The sequence below is a fragment of the Scomber japonicus genome, chromosome 3, assembly GCF_027409825.1.
Source record: "Scomber japonicus isolate fScoJap1 chromosome 3, fScoJap1.pri, whole genome shotgun sequence".
Lineage (NCBI taxonomy): Eukaryota > Metazoa > Chordata > Actinopteri > Scombriformes > Scombridae > Scomber > Scomber japonicus.
In genome coordinates this window covers 14890355-14907713 of record NC_070580.1, presented here as the reverse complement: position 1 = coordinate 14907713, position 17359 = coordinate 14890355, and the positions used below count along the sequence as shown (strand labels likewise).

The 17359-nt window shown below is 38.6% G+C and overlaps 3 protein-coding genes across 3 annotated transcripts; 1 reads left to right on the top strand and 2 right to left on the bottom strand.

Annotated features, from left to right (window-relative positions):
• Window positions 1-16: 16 nt before the first annotated feature.
• Window positions 17-3804, bottom strand: LOC128355216 (cytidine deaminase-like). Its single transcript, XM_053315464.1, has 4 exons — window positions 3574-3804; window positions 1808-1919; window positions 1355-1412; window positions 17-1081 (listed from the first exon to the last, which is right to left on the bottom strand). Exons 1-4 carry the CDS (start codon window positions 3758-3760, stop codon window positions 950-952), a joined length of 489 nt encoding a protein of 162 aa, XP_053171439.1. The 5' UTR covers window positions 3761-3804; the 3' UTR covers window positions 17-949.
• A 905-nt stretch (window positions 3805-4709) lies between these two features.
• LOC128355065 (anionic trypsin-2-like) lies at window positions 4710-7776 on the bottom strand. Its single transcript, XM_053315227.1, has 5 exons — window positions 7716-7776; window positions 7350-7500; window positions 6988-7129; window positions 6015-6272; window positions 4710-4859 (listed from the first exon to the last, which is right to left on the bottom strand). Exons 1-5 carry the CDS (start codon window positions 7774-7776, stop codon window positions 4710-4712), a joined length of 762 nt encoding a protein of 253 aa, XP_053171202.1.
• Window positions 7777-13009: 5233 nt separating this feature from the next.
• Window positions 13010-17252, top strand: LOC128355932 (trypsin-like). Its single transcript, XM_053316321.1, has 4 exons — window positions 13010-13158; window positions 14504-14645; window positions 15360-15626; window positions 17082-17252. The coding sequence occupies exons 1-4, from the start codon at window positions 13010-13012 to the stop codon at window positions 17250-17252; spliced, it is 729 nt and encodes a 242-aa protein (XP_053172296.1).
• The last annotated feature ends 107 nt before the right edge of the window (window positions 17253-17359 follow it).

Genomic DNA, 17359 nt, shown 5'->3' with positions numbered 1-17359 from the left:
TCAGTATGTTATACATAAGGTTCTCCCTAATTGTTTCTAGTGCTACTCAGAACAAGTTGCCATGTCTTTTGATGCTGTTTTGTTTTAAGGAGTAAATATTAAGTATGCTGACTGCAAAGTTTGAGCTGTGATGACATGAAATATAATTTTGTGTAAATGGTACCCAGAATGTTTAAATCTGCCTTTTTGTTTTTTTCATGTCCTTCTTGTGTGTGGCTGACTTCATAATTTTTTTTAAAAGTTCTTGTCATTATTGTCTGAATCAGGGAGAAACGAGACATCCTACCATGTCGTACTTACCCTTTTTAAGCCTGGACCCTTAAACCACTGTAAATATTAACGCATGGAATAAGTAGACCTGAAAACTCTAATAAATATATAGTGAATTTGCACTGGTAACTTAAATGTTTCACTTGCTCTGTCTTGTCCTTTTTACTCTGTAATTGAATCACTTGCTGCTTAAAAAAAATAATATTTGGTGACACTGTAACTCGTAATAATTATTTTCTTTATGGCATTTGAACTTCATTTATATCCAGCTGTTAGACAGGAAACATTTGAAAAGAAACACCTTTTTAAAACAGTTTATTTATTAAAAAGTGTGACCTTTGATATCTATGTAATTTCCCCTCTGCTTCTTTAAACTAATAAATATTTTTATCTTCAGTAATACAGCATTCAATATGTAAATACAGGTGAACAGATCATTAAGGCACATTGCTTTTTCCAGCTAACCATATGGCAATTATCTTGATGTATTATTAATATTACAGTAATAAATATATGCCATTATTAAACATGTACCATAAATAGAACTACTGCTTAACACCAATACATGTTCCCTACATTAAACACAATATTTCACAACTTCATGTTATGGGACCAACACTTTTGTGCTTCTTCTTGTTTTTGGTTTTTTGTTTTCATTAGAATCCAGGCCCGACACTAATTACGGGAAGGAATTCACTTTGTCCTTGGACAGGTCTTCAGGACCGAATGAGATTGGCAGCAGCTCACTCACGGTCATCTTCTGGTAGGAACCGTCAGGCTTTGACAGGTATACTTCCCAGTGTGATCCAAACTGAGAAAAAACAAAAGAAAATTCAACAAATAGCTAAATCCTCTCCCAAAATATTCCCTCTCATGGCATCTATGTGGTCCTGACAACCTGTGAAGATTGGACGTTTTGTTAATAAGAAACTAGCATCTAGTATTTGTTACCCAAGCTAGTGTTGAGAAGTGTAATGAAACATTTACAGTCAGTCTCTCAGAAACCAAAACGTCTGAACTGTTGTAAAGACCAATCTTTGTATCTACGTACAGACTAAACTAAAAGGGTCTGTGCAGAATATACCTCTCTCATGAACTGCCTGCAGCCACCACACGGGGAGATGAACTGGTCATTCAAGTCACTGCAAAGAAAATATGAGGTAGCTGAAAAACAAAACCTGCAGTCTGGTCTCCAAACAAACTGAATGTGCCATAGTAACAAGAGTCTGCATTTTAAAACAGGAAAACAAACAACAGGAGACCTCTTAACATTGAACACAGAGACCCTGTAGCCTCTTTTGGGTGTTTTAGACTTGTGTGTCACTTTCTTACGGGAATTTTTTTTTTTTTACACATCTTCTGATGATGTATTTTGCCAACTGTTGAGCAACAGATGGAGGTTAGGAGGAAAGATTGACTCACTATGGGAAATTTTGGTGAAACAGAGAGTCATGTTTTGGTAATACAGGATATATGATTGTGCAAGGGCAGAGCAGACAGGCCCAACATCTTGACAGGAAATATAGAAGTTGCTCACCTGGCGATTGCAATCGCCTTGAAACTTGTGTGTCCCTCTGACACTGCCTTTGAAATAGCATTCCTTTCAGCACAGATGCCCAGATTGTAACATGCGTTCTCCACATTGCAACCTGCCAAGGACACACACACACATATATATATATATATATTTATATATAGTCAACTATTTATATAGGGTATTTGCCACAATAAGTAATTAAACCATCACATTAGAAAACATGTGTATGTTTGATTTTTTATGAAATGGATATAGATTTTTTTTAAAGATTATATTTGAAAAAAAGAGACCAAGATTTACAAAATGAGGCCTTTTCACCATCAAAGGGGTTGTCTATTTACTTCCTTCCCTGTCAAACAGTTACTCAGCGGGTCTTTGTACTCAGCTATTTGCCAGCCATTTGGCCCCCAAACATTTCTGCTTAGGGACACGTGACTTGCTAAGCTCTGCAGCAATATGGACAGGACAGTTGTTTCTTTGCCTAACAATTGACATTGATGTGACTAGATTTGTCAGTGATGCAATCAGACAAGGCCATATTAGTACACTTGAAAGCATGGGCACAGATTTGGATATGAACAGTAGGGACATGTCTGTACCAATATCAAGGTTTTGGTCACTTTTTAACAAAGAACCAAAGTATCAGTAACAGTTGAGGTTAGTTAATCAATCCAAACATTAATCTTTGAAATTATTGGGAGAAATATTTATTATTTAATGCCATATCTCTCCTTCACGAGTTATTATTATTGCATATGTGTAATTAAGATATAAATAAGTTAAATTAGCTACAACTTGTCTAATGTGTCTGTTCATGACAAGCTTAATTTCATTATAAAAATCCTGCATAGAGACACACACACATGTGAGCCGCAGCCTCTGTTGAGCTGTGATGTTACAGTGAAAGCCTGAACTCATGTTCACTGAACAAATAGTACTTGTGTTGTGTTGTGTTGTGTTGTGTTGTGTTGTGTTGTGTTGCCCAAATCCACAAACTGAAAGGACAGAATCTCAGATGAGGTTTGAAAACTTTACAGCAGAGTTACAGAGCAGCATTTATTTTATTGTAATATTTATTGTGACAGTATGTGATATATTATTTTTAAATATTAATTTTGGTCTCTAGATTTATAGTTGAGTTGTTTATCAATAAAATAGAATGTGAAAATCAGAGAAATTATCATGTCCAGTTTCAGGCAGTGCAGCAAATGCATATGCAGTAAACATGTTGCAAAGTGAGGCTTTTTATGTGTGTGTGTGTGTGTGTGTGTGTGTGTGTGTGTGTGTGTGTGCGCAAGTACACATACATAATTATTTGGGCTGTCCAACAAAAGATGTCTCCACTGCAACTAAAACGAAACCTATACCCTCTTACTGCAAAGTGAAAATACAGGCCTATCAGTGACCCTCTGACATGTCACATTGACACAGGTTCATGCTGAGCTTTACTCATTAAGTCCAGTAATGTATTGTCAGCCAATTATTAACAAAGTTAAGCAAACTCGCATCTTAGATGATCTCAAACAACAACAAAGCAAAAAGAGCAGGAATGCTGTTCCATGTTATGTCACTGGTTATTTGTTACTGCTGTTAGTTAACTTTTACATCTTTACATGTCTTTCAAATCTAATTTCTGATAGTGACAAACAACTTATTAGCTTTAAAGAATACACAAACAATTACTGTAAAGAATTAAGAAAAAGCAGATATTAAGTAAAGCATGATTTCCTTTCCACTCTCATACCAAAATTTCAAATGAACCTCACCTGCAAACACGTGATTGTCAAGGGTCAGGAGAGCAGCTCCCACTCTGAATTTGCTGTAGGGACAGTAAGCACGCTCCTTTGCCTGCTGGGACTGTTCGATCAGCTTTTTGACTGTTTCCAGTGATATTTGTCTTGAGCCATGGTCATTCATATGCTTCACTTCTCCACTGGACCTGTCTTTGTCCATACTTGCTCTCTGAGTTTGAAGGCTTCTTTTCAGTAAGTGAATGAGTCATGGTGGCCTAGCTTTAAATGTGAAAGAAACAGAGGGGAGGGAGGGGAGAGTGTGCAGTCACAGCCAATCACTATCTGGGATAAAACCACCACTGTCATGAGGCAATATGAGATGGTTCTGGTATTTATTACCCATGTATAACTTTATTACCCATGTATAATGTACATTAAACTGTAACTGTCTAACTGAAATACAGACTGGAAAATTATTGTTACTGTTACTGTTACTGTTATTCAAAGCAACCAAATACACAGTAGATAAGATCCTATCAACAGATAAATTCCTAGGTAGATATATAGATAGATAGATAGATAGATAGATAGATAGATAGATAGATAGATAGATAGATAGATAGATAGATAGATAGATAGATAGATAGATAGATAGATAGATAGATAGATAGATAGATAAGTAACACAATAATAAATAAATAATACAATACAATACATAATACAAATAAAAGCAATAATAATAATAATAATGTTCAGGTAACAGTGTGAGAAAATAAATATCTTTATTGTTAAGTTCAAGCTCTCTTTGCACTCTGACATTGAAGCTACAACAACAAATATGTTCCCTGAAATGGGTATGGTCCAAAATCTGTGACGTGGTTTTACATAGCTTTTGGAAAACACAAAAAGTATTTTAGATTAAACAGGGTCTTCACTAAATGGGTAAAAAGTCACTTCACTATGTATTTTTACATATGCGTGTTTAATGAGTTCACACTCATGGGATGTATGTATGTTACAGATACAGTACTTTATTTTTTCCTACCTAAAGTATTGCAGGTTTATATAAAAGACAACATCAACAACAACAAAAATATACATTTAGACCTTTGATTTTAATTAGGATTCACTTAAAGCTTCATATTGATGGGGCTCACTAAAGAGTCTCATCAGCTGTTCTGGATGACCCAGTTGATCCATCCGAGGTAATTTCTAACCTTAGTGTAGACACCAGGGTAGTAAGCATAGGCACAGCCGATGCCCCAGGACACAATACCCTCAAATTTACCATCACAGACAAGAGGTCCTCCTGAGTCACCCTGAAAATGGAAAAGTCGTGCATTAAGAACCTTTTCATTCAGGGAGTGTAACACATTAATATAAATGATGAAAAATCTGCCTTTTATATGATGTATAACTTATGATTCATAAATGAAAATATGTGTTTGTCTTCCTGCTGCAGTTACAAATATTATCAGTGCAATTAACCTTTATAGCTGCACTTCAATCAAATCAAATAAAGACACTCTCTCATCAGCTCTGTTTCCAGTGATAGAAGGCAGCAGTCTTAAGGGAAAAAGCTCTGATAAACCCATCATGTGCTGCTTGGTTAGCACCAAACAGTAGATGGACAAAAATTGCAGGAGCCTTTGAGTACAAGTTATGCAACTCTCCGTTCCATGTTCCACCTGACACAACTTGGTCTAATGTAGTACACACAAGTGCCTATCAAATGACAATTTTTATTTTTGGAGACAGACAAAAGAAGATGTAGGTCTTTTAGCAGTTTTTGAAGAAAGACAGACATTCTTGTGACCAAATTATGCTTGGTAACTTATTCCACCACCAAACATACGCGAGAATACACTGACATTTCCTGCCCCACAGAGTAGGACTAGTCATTTTTCATTTTCAAGTTATAGTGAATGAGAAGGCGCCTAAACCTGAAGGACAGCATTGAGGAGAGTACGTGCCATTAGTATCTTGACCTGAATGACAGTGGAGAGAAATGACATGTTGAGTGACATGAGCTTTTTGATGCTGCTGAATTTTGGGCCATTTACAGAGGTTGACTGAGCTAGATATTAAGGTTGTGATGAACAGAAGGCCTGGCTGGGATTACAAGGAATTCAGTCTCAGAGAAATTGAGGAGGATGTGTTTGGTCATCCATTTTGAGATACCATTGATTGATATAGGTAGGATTGTCAGGCAGGTAGAGCTGGGTACCATCAGCATAGTGGAAAGAAGGAAAGAGAAACCATGCGAGTGAATAATCGTTCTGCCAAGTTGCAGAATAAAAATCAATGAAAGCATCTCTTAAAAATCCAGAAAAATGCATATCTGTCTTGGTTAGTGCAAGACTTATATCGCATTTTGACATGTTATTACATTATCTGGCAGTATTTGATTATCTGTTGCTGTGACAGGCAAAAGTAATCACATACTTTCTCTGTTTAATAGCTTTGATCCTCACCTGACAGGAGTCTTTTCCCCCCAGGTAGGAGCCAGCACAGATCATATTTTCTGTGATCCTGAAGTAGTAGTAGTACCAGCAGTTGGGGATGATGTCTATATCCACAGACCTCAGCACAGATGACAGGCTGTAGCTGTTGAGCCAGGTCACTCCCCAGCCGCTGACTGTGCACTGGGTACGGCCAGTTAAGGGGGGCGAATCCGGGGTTGGCAAAGGAGCTGGCTCGACCATGGCATTGATGGTGGCTGGCCGGTCCAGCTGACCCACAGAGAACATGTCCTTCAGTCAGTCAGTCAGTCAGCATAAAAAACTAGTAATTTATTTACATTAAAAAGCGAGTGAAGATGGTTATGGCTGTGAATTATCCAATAAAATGTTCAATGTGGTTGTGTTTCAGACATGTTTATAGTTCAATAGGTAGTAAACTGCTAAGTACATTTCCTGGTGTGGGGAAATAGTTGGAGTGCTCCTGAATGGCAGATATAATAAAAACAAAATCCTTCAGTGCACACTAAAAAGCAGTGAGTCATTTTTCTCACTGACTGGTAATGGAGTCACTTTTATCAGACGTTATTCATAGTGTCACGTAAACTGTTAAAACAACAAACATTCCATTGGTTGCAAGAAGATGACCCATATTAGAGAGTACAAGTCAAGTTATCTCAGCATTGCATTGATTTTGACCATGTTTTCCCTTATTAGTCCCCAACTTTATGGAATGTCAATATTATCATAAAATATAATATCATTTACAGGTGTAATTATTGATACAGCTATAATGTTAAACTGTTTGTATAGATGAACATTTATTTAACAGGACCTTTTTCAGTAGTCTCTCACTGACCCATCAATGCCGAGAACAGGTCATGTGATCAGTGTCTGAAATTGATTTAATCTCACAGCCACACTTACAAGATCTGTATCTAACCAACATTTGCACAGCACCATGTCATATTTCACAGTCTTCACTTACCTTAAGCAGCATGATATCGTTATCAAATGTCCAGTGTTGGTACTGGTAGTGCCTGATGACCAAGGAGACATTGAACAACTGTTCAAAGCCATCTACTTTGTTGATTCTGTGCTCATTCAGGACCACTTGGATCAGGTGTCTCCTACAAGTACAAAGTACAGTATAAGATTTTTAAAGTGCTTGTCTGTGGACAATAAAAACAATACAACACCATGTAAAACTTTTAATTAGAACAGATGGTTTGAATGTTTGTCCTCTAAACTAACAGGCTATGAGCCCAAATCAAATGTAAGGTGCAGCCTGTGCTTTAACAAGTACATCTCACCTCTCAATGCCATAAGTGTAGAACTGCAGTAACTTACGGTCTCCAGCAGTGGGCAGCAGACACCACCCACTGTGGGTGGATGAGGGTGCCTCCACAGAAGTGGTAATTCATGAACAGGAGGGAGGCTTGATACTTAATGGAGTAGGGATACACCTGTACACCCCCAATGATTCTGTTCCCAGTCACACCTGAGAGTTAGACATGGAGGACATGAAGATACTTCTGCTAAAGTATCATGTTGTATTCATAAATGAAAGAACGCTTTATTATAATATGATAACGTCTATGATAATATGTAATATAAAATAATGTCATAGCTTTTAGGTTTTACTTGGGTAGAGTTACATGAAGCCAGTCATGTGCCTATAATATATTCTTAGTAGTAGATGCCATCGTTCATCACCTGTTAAGCTTACAACAGTCAGCAGGAGCAGTGAGAGCTGACAGGATGGAGCCAACTTCATCTTAGTTGCTACCAAACAAAAAATGAAAAAAAAAAGCACAGACATATGTAGTTAGTATCATAGGCTGTAAACATGAAGGGAAGACTTGAATAACACTGGGTTGTCTCCCATTTTTCATTTGACTGATTGCACGCTTAAAGAACAGGGCTTACAATGTCCACATTTTGTTGGTTTGAAATGTGAAAATTAAAAAGCATATTGCATCTAAGATCGTTAGTATAGCATAAAGAGTTTCTTTGCTCTTGCACAACTCAGGCTTTTTTCTTTCCCTGCAGCCATCCTGAAGAATCTAGAAATATGTTTGAGAAAACTCTCTGATCTCATGCAGTAATAGAAAAGTAAAAAGGTGTGTGCTGAGGCTTGAACTTCTACAACAAGTAAGGATCATCTTAGATACATTCAGGGTGGTGTTTTCACTAATGGCATTCCTTCTTTGCAGTCAAAATAATAAAAGTAAAAAATGATATTTTTCCAGGTCTCTAGTCATTCATTTTCCCTTTAAAAAAAATCCCTTTTCCAACTGGTGCTTTGCAGCCCTTAATCTACAGTCCCCTCAGCTAATTCATAATAACACATGATCAAAGTGAAATCCATTCAATGCAAATTTGCCTCACCTTATTAAGAGTCAAGTGAGAAAACAATCCAAGTCCAGCATCTACACACTGGTGCAAACACTCTCACACACTCCTCTCATACCGGGACATGAAGTACAGCATGAGAGCTCTCAGGCCTCTTTTATACTGTAACCATATCTGTCACTCTCATTGTTCCCTGCCATTATCCGCCATATATCTAAGTGTCACGCAGTGAGTCTCTCACAGATAGACAGCAGCGAGTCTGACCTAGTACATGGGAAAAAGAAGGGAGCAAAAACAGTAGCCTTCTCTTTCATTGTGCCTCTATTTCTGAGGCCTTTGTTGTCACAGATTCAGCCCATTGTCTTGTAGTGGAGACAAAGTGAAGCTCTATAGATATGATACCCAACAAGCCAGACAAATTATAGAATATACTTGCTCGACATGTTGTTTGTGTATCCAATGATGTTGCAGGGGGCAGGACAAAAGTTACTATGATATTTGAATTTGATATATATTAACCTGAGATGCAGCTGGACATAACAGTATTCATTCTTCATAATGAAAAAACGTTTCTCAGAAATCCAGTTTCAATGGAACAGGGATTAAGTGTGCCTCAGGATGATATTCAGGTGAATGCATGTCTTTTGTACCTCTGTTTTCCACTCCAGTTGACTCAATGTCAACATAAAACAATCATGTTAAAAGCAAAAAGTGCTAAATCAGTGCCTCAGCCTAGCCTGTTTTCATGTTGATAAGTCTGATCCAGCAAGCACACACTGTGTTGTAACTCCTGTCTCTTGTGTCCTTTCTTTCCTCTCCCATGCTCATCCATCTCCCCAGGTGTCACTCTCATTTAGGTTCCCAGCAGTTTTTTTTGTTTTCCACTCTTAGCTCCCACACATGGGAGTGTTTGGTTTGTAACTCATAGCCTCTATACAGTCTACACTCCCCAAGGTGTCATTCCAACTGCGAGGGTGAAAGGCGATATCGCATGCTTCTCTCTCCCTCAGGTGCAAAGCTGAGGTGACAAACAGGATGCCTTTGTGTGTGTATGTGTGTGTATGTGTGTGTGTGTGTGTGTGTGTGTGTGTGTGTGTGTGTGTGTGTGTGTGTGTGTGTGTGTGTGTGTGTGTAACAGAGAGAAAGTGAGGAACATGCCATGCACATCAGTCTGAGAGGAGCACGTGTCACTGAAATGTAGTCACTCAGTACAGACACTTGTTTTCTTCATCCAGACTTTTGTATTGATATAAAAAGATATATCTATATATTTAAAGGGTCAGCACACCCAAATAAAATTAAAAAAACCCACACACAAATACCTGCGCTTCTTCTATGTGACATGTCAAAATGCCTGTTTTGAAAGACCTCTGCAGTTTGCTAAATGAGATATCTGACAAATACGTTTGTAGTCTAACCAAATACTTATTGATCGAATAATCGCTGTCACTTTCATTCACTTTGGGGTTTTTTTCGTTTGTACACCTGACTGATATCAGTGACTGATTTTCTGCTAAACAACCACTTTACTTTTGATACTTTCTGATAGTACTTTTACTACTTAAGCAGGAATTTTAAATGCAGGAATTTCTTGACAGGGCCATATATGTGAGAGCGTTATCAATGCTCACACCACTCTGGACTTGAAAAAAAAAGTGTGTTATCTTCCAAAATGTCAAACTAGTTATTCTAAGCAATTCAACAACAGTAAAGTTAGTAAGTGAATAAAGTTTCAGATAAAATGTCAGAAGGTGCCTGACAATAAAGATAAAAGCAAGATATAAAATAGAAATACAGTATAAAGGTAATGAATAGGGAGAGAAAAAATACATAGAAGGAAAGTCTTAATACGTTGGTCCTCAGCTGCTTTTTAAAGGTGTTCATAGAAATCCAGTTAGAGGGTTCCCAAGCAATGACTTCAACTATTGACTTTCCTGAAACAATGTCAGCAATGTAAACCGATTTCCTTGGAACAACTTTCTAAAACCATTAGAAAAACTAGAAAACCTGTTGATATCCTGTTCTGTGAATTATCCAGAATGACAAGAACACTGTTCTTGCAAGAGAGGCTGCTGTTGATTTTTCTTTACAAGTAATGTTTCACAGCTATAAAATTAGATTCTAGTCATCTTCACTGTATTAGGGTGGTAGCAAAAATACACCAAAACCATAATGCAAACTACAGTATATGATTGACTAGATACCACAAGGCATAAACTGACTCTTATAAACATTCAGCTTGAAAATGTCAATGTTTTCAATACATTTGCTTTGTGTGAAGTCAGTTAACTGTTGGTCCAGGAAATACCTGACAGTGGGAGGTCACACAAAGCCGTCTCTCCCATTCCACCGGGTGAAGCATCAATTATTTAGCTTGCTCTAAATGTGGGACAAGAGGAGGTCAGGGAGATTCTGCTCCCATGCTGTGGATGATGCTGATTTACCATAGGGCTGCTGCTGCGGATGATGATGATGATGATGATAATGATGATGATGATGATGATGATGATGATCAGGCTGATGATAATGAGTTATTGTCACTGCCGACATCAAATCAATGATGATTGGTGATTCATACTCATACAACTTCGTAGAATACCTGTTCTGTCTTGACCCAGACGTGTTTCCCCACAGACACAAAACAAAGTCGTGAACAAACAACACACACACACACACACACAGACACACACACACACACATACACACACACACACACACACACACACGGCACACAGTAGGCCATTGAAATATTTCAGCACGGATAAGCTTGGATGATGACACAGACAGAGCATGCTGATACAGTATAGATGAACCCGCCCGGCACAGTACCCCGTGTTGCCATGGCAACAATAAGGCCTTTCGACAAGTCAGGAGGGTCAGGAGGAAGAGTTGTGATAGTGCTGTGGTGGCAGAGTGGAGGGGGTGAGGGGTGGGGGGTGGGGGGGTGGGGGGCGTGCAGATTTTGAAGGTGAACTTTGTTGCTCTCTTCCTCTTTTTCCTTCCCAATCAATGCTACAGTGTTGAACCGTGGTGCTCTCATGTCATGATAAACGATGAAATGAAAAACAAGGTTGTCCGTGACTGAAACCCAGTGTTTCCAGGAAAGGAGTGGGTGCCCTGCACATGAGCAAAGGACACAAGTCGTCTGGCTGCAGTATGCAGTGGTCGAGCTGTAGGTATGGTGTAGAACGAACCCAAACCTCCAAAACTACAATGAATCCTCTTGTGTGTTTATGTGGTATCCTTCTGGACCTGCTAACAGTCCACAGTGAGTACACGTTTTTCAGTTTTGTGAACAAACTATGCAGTGCTTTATTCAGTTTAAAATGTTGGATTGTGTTGCATTTTAATGTTTAGTAGGGTGCTACTTTCAGAGTTTATTTAAACTTCCCTGTTTTGTAATTTAAAAGGACAAGAAATTTTATTTAAAGGAATACTTTGACGTTTTGTGAGATAGACTTATTCACCTTATGGTGGAGTCTCTCATATCTGTAGGCCCACACTAAATATGAAGCCAACAGCAATAGATTACCTTGACACAAAGACTGCAAGGTGCTGGTAAGTGGATTTTGTTGCCTGCATACATTGTCAGCCTACCGGCTTCCAGTCTTTATCAAGCAAGCTACTTGAACAGCTTTAGGCTGCTGAAGTCAATGCAGAAGTACATTAAAGTCAAACGACATCAACGGCTGCTAGATGCTAGCTCCAAAAAATCACTGACTCCAACTGACTACCATTGAAAAGTGTCATCTTCTCTAGAAATACATTTTTTCAACGAGAGAATATGATCAATGAAATTCAGACCCTCTAACAATTGTGTACAGTTCTGATGCAAAACCAATGGGTGACGTCACATCTTCCTCCCTTCATCGTTATATACAGTCTATGGTCTTTATGCTTTATCTATAGCAATTGTCAGACACCAAATAAGGGTAGTTTCCAAAATCTTGAACTATTCCTTTATATTGCTTTCTGAAACTCTACAGATTCAAGTCTAGTTTGTGGTTACCCACGTTTACAGGAAGAAATTGAAGATATTTCTGAGAGACAGTCTTTACTGCTCCCTTCATTTCTTCCTCTGTAGATCCTGAAGCCAATGTATGGTAGTTGAGTGGTTGGTAGAGCCCCCACTCTAATGTTTCAGAGCCCAGAGTGAGGCTGTGACACTAGAAGGTCAGGTTATATTGGATTACCTTCATTACGCAATGGCCTCCCAGGTGACAGAAAACCACTAATTGTTAGGTTTAGTCAACTGGCTTGAGGGGGGAATTGGGAGGGCCTCGCGCATTGTGTTCCCTTTTGTTCATTGAAATCTTTTTGTGTTTATAAGATACACTTCCAAAGCATTAGTGAAATTTATACCACGGGAGGTAAGTCAGGTAGTCAATGTATACAAAGTAGACATTCAGATTATTTAGCAGTTCAATCATCAGAATAAAGCATGAAGGATCCATTTCCATTTTTGATATAAATATGACGTATTTGTGCCATGTTTCTACATACAGTACATATGGGAATGTTCAATCGACAGTACACTACTTCTAGATATCCAATGAGATGAAATACTTAGAATGTTTAGAAAGACAATTAAAAATTAATCTGCCACAGTTCCCTTGTCTTGTAAATGTGTGTGTGTCTGCACAGGTCATGCCCTCATGCAGGGCCGTATAGTGGGAGGCTACACTGCTGCACCAAACTCCATCAAATACATTGTGTCACTGCAGAGCACCAGGGGCCAACACTTCTGTGGTGGATCGTTGGTTCACAGGCACTGGGTGCTTACCGCTGCACACTGTAACATAGGGTAAGAACATCAAATACTACTTATTGAGAAGCTGTTTATCAATTTTTGCTGTTATTGTTGGGTGAAAATAGCCTATCCAGCTTGTTATGATTTCCATATTGGGAAGATTACACACTTCTTCATTTGTAGGAATATCCGTCCATCCATTCAAGTCTGCTGGTTGGTCCCAACAATGATGAGATAGATTGCTGTGAGGTCCAGATATTTATGTTCTCCAGATCATGACTCCTAATGACTTAGGAGATCAATTCTCCTTTAGCACCATCAGGTCAAAATTACTTTTCAATACTTTGTTTTTTTATCACCAAATACCTGCAAAAGTCATATTTACATCAACATCAACTGTATTAATATGTAGGAAATATTAGCATGCTAAACTAAGATGGTGAATATTATACCTACTAAACATCAGCATGTTCACATTGTCTCTGTGAGCATGTCAGCATGCTGACCATGATGCTGCCATTAGCATTTAGCTCAAAGCACATCTGTGCCTATCAGCCACTAGCTGGTTAAGTATCATCAAGCAAGAAATCAAGGCTGTTTTTGCCTCCTGTGTAGATCATTTTTTAAATACTACTTCCCTCATGAATCTAAAATGTCTCTTGACAGTTCTGTTTGAACTTTGCTTGAGGTAAAGATCAAACCGTTTCTGAAACACTTGCACAGGGAATGACATTCTTACTGGCATTCTTTTAGTGGACGCTGTAGACGTTCGTGTGTAGAAGCAAACTTGGCATGATTTTATATTGTGAGCAGATGGTCCCAACAGATGCCTAAAAGCAAACATCCATTCTGCCACGGGTAGGTAACGTCAAAACGATGCTGCTTGATCATTATGCAAAGTAAATCTATATACAGGCCATTGGGAAGTCAAACAGCACACAGATGCGGTCTAGTCAGCTGACCTTGGCACATCATCAGGATGTGTGTGTGTGTGTGTGTGTGTGTGTGTGTGGTGTGTGTGTGTGTGTGTGTGTGTGTATGTGTGTGTGTGTGTGTGTGTGATCTTGTCTGGATCCAGGGAACTGGCCATATTTCTGTTATACTGTCCCAGCCCTGTCTGCACACAGTAAGCCTTTGTTCCTTGACAGACAAACACCTCATGGCGGCCACGGTCAACTGGTGTGCTCACAACGTGCTGTGACTTTGAAGCCTGGTCATAATTGCAATGCATATAATTCCAGATCATACCCGCCTCTCTGATGATAAACCATCTGATTCAACAAAAACACTATCATCATCTTTCTCACTTCAGAAGTGGTCAGTAATGCTCAAATCTCAAGGGCATGATGTGCTATATCTATTAATAAATGTGATGTAAAATGGTAATGCCTTGTTTTAGGGCAGAGCACATGATGATAGTGGCGGGGGACTACATCGTAAATACCTTTGAGGGTACTGAGCAGTACGCTAAACCCTACAGGCTGGTCACACACCCCCTGTACAACAGGAGCACCAACAACGCCGACATCATGCTCATTAAGGTACCACAGTAAGCATTGCACAGATGTTATCAAATCCTTACATAAGAGGGATTTATCTAATATATAAATAATTGCAAAGAGAAAAGCAAAGCTAAAAAATATGAAATATTATATGCAGTATATACACCTTCATATAAACATAGATATCAGTCAAGAGAACATTAAAACAGTTATATTTTATTCTTAGTTGAATAAATCTAATATCATCATTATCATCATCATCATCATCATCATCATCATAACCCTCCATGGCCAATAGACTCAGCATCTTAAAAGGCAAAGCAACATTCAGCACAATAATTAAAACTCTTCTGTTCTATAAAGACATTGTACATTATATTATAGAAATGTGTTTTTTATAAATCAATGTAGGTCTGTGTGTTTACTTTGATACCAACAGCAGAACAAGCTATACACACAACAATTACATATTATCACATTATAATGTTGATGTGGTAAACAGGTGAGCAAACAGCTGCCCATTTGCATGCCCAGCAGACCAACATTTATTTGAGATTGTGTCTCAGACGACCTGACAAATGTAAACTCAATGTTCAGTCTCCTTTTATGTGTTGGACGATAATTCATCACTATGAGCGACTCATTTAAATTCATTTATCAAGATAATAGAGTATATTTAGATCATGTTTAACTTTTTAATCATACAAAAAATCTCAGTATCACTCAGAAACTCTCCTCTGATTTTCTGTCCAGTTACGAGCCCCCATGGTGCTGAACAAATACGTGTCCCTGGCACCTCTTCCCCGGCAGGGGACAGGTGTGGTCGAAGGTAGGGTGTGTCGGGTGTCTGGGTGGGGCTACAACAGTCTGTCTGGAGGACATGCACCCTTCACTCTGAGGACTGTCACAGTGCCAATTGTCTCGACTGCAAGGTGCAACAGCAGTGATTCCTTTAATGGAAACATCACAGCAAACATGATCTGTGCTGGCTACAGGACTGGAGGAAAAGATGCATGCAAGGTACAGGGGACAACTTAGGTTACACCTTCTTTAATCCATATCAAGCAGCTACTTTAAACTGTTTCAGCTGCAGGGTAAGTGGGTGTTGCATGTTTCCAATCTGCCCCCCTGTGAAATACAAGATAATTTGATCTTTGAATAGCCATTAAATCCATTTCAAAACATACATTTTCCAAGGTACGGGCCTCAGTTCCTAGTATATATCAAATATCACAAGGTCATCCTCTTATCATCAGCTCACATTAGAGTGAAACAATAACACAGTTTGTGGAAGCTTATCATCATGACAGTATAAAGATGCAGTTGATTGTGTCAGTGTTGGTTCAGATACAAACATTTATTAAGCAGACGTGATGGTCCACCCTCAAGAATTGTATTGGTTATGATAGTTGCATAGGAGAAAGAAAAGCAGCATGAAATAGCATCAGTACTGAATCCATGGTTGTAATTCAACCAATATGTAATATCAAGAAATTCAATGTGTGATATACCAGTAGGTGATATTTTTGCCCCAGGTAAAGAGATGTATGACTAATTAAAATGTACTATATTTAAATTCCACTAAGCAACTTTGTGTGTTGGCATTTCCAAGTGGCATCAAGATATTACTATTCAAATTTATGAAGGTTTATAAGCCAAAAATCTTGCAATAATCAGTAAACCAGGTCTTTCCTTGATGACATTGTGACATGTGACCTTGCCACATATGATTATTTATGAGATTTTGTCTCACGTCTCCATTGGGCCCTTCTAATGTGCTGTAAAAATTCCCCATGGCCCCTAAAAAGAAGAACATATGAATGCATCACATGTAGTAGCAGCAGTAGAGCACATGTGATAAATTAACATTAAGACGCATGCAGTTTTTAAATAATTTACATTTGCATTGACATGTAAGGCATCAATATGTAAAATTGTTTTATATTTCTTGTTTGTACTGGTCTACAGTCAGTTGCTATTTCACTGTGATATGTCCAAATGAGTGCATGTACGTCAATCCATGTGAAACTGCATTACACATAAGCTAAATTCAAATAATGGAGGCATATATGGTTCTCTGAAATATGGTGTAGTAGACTTATTTTACATAGGAAAATATGAATTTCATATACTTTCATGTGCTTTTTTTGTAGGCTTTGTTTGCACCAAGGTATTTATTTTGGGCTAAATTATATTACAACATCAACATCTAATTTGGGAATGAATGGATTGACCATCTTGATTTTCCAGCCTGTTTTATAACATAGAAGTGACCTAACCTTGTTGGGACATCATAAGATAATGGAGAAGTAAATGCTTCTTAAACCCATTGCGACTGAGGCCCCTCTCTGTTCAAACTGTAGCCTATAATTGAATCTTTCCTGTAACACCAATCAAGGACACTAAAGCAGCATCACATCAACACTAACGGCTGTGGCATGGAAACTGATGGAAGGTGTGGTCTTGTCCTTGCAGGGAGACTCTGGCGGGCCGCTGGTGTGTGGGGGGCGTGTTTTTGGCGTGGTCTCCTGGGGCAATGGCTGTGGTAATGCTAAATTTCCAGGAGTCTACACAGCTGTGTCCAAATTCCGCCGCTGGATAGACCAAGTCATCTACAGTTCCTACTCACGCTGCACCAAATACTGAAAAAAGAATAAAACTGTGTTAACTAAAATGGCCACTGAAAAGGATCAGTCCGCTGAAATGATTGAAGTTGCCACAGGCCAGAGGTAGTTCTGTGGAAATGGTGCTTC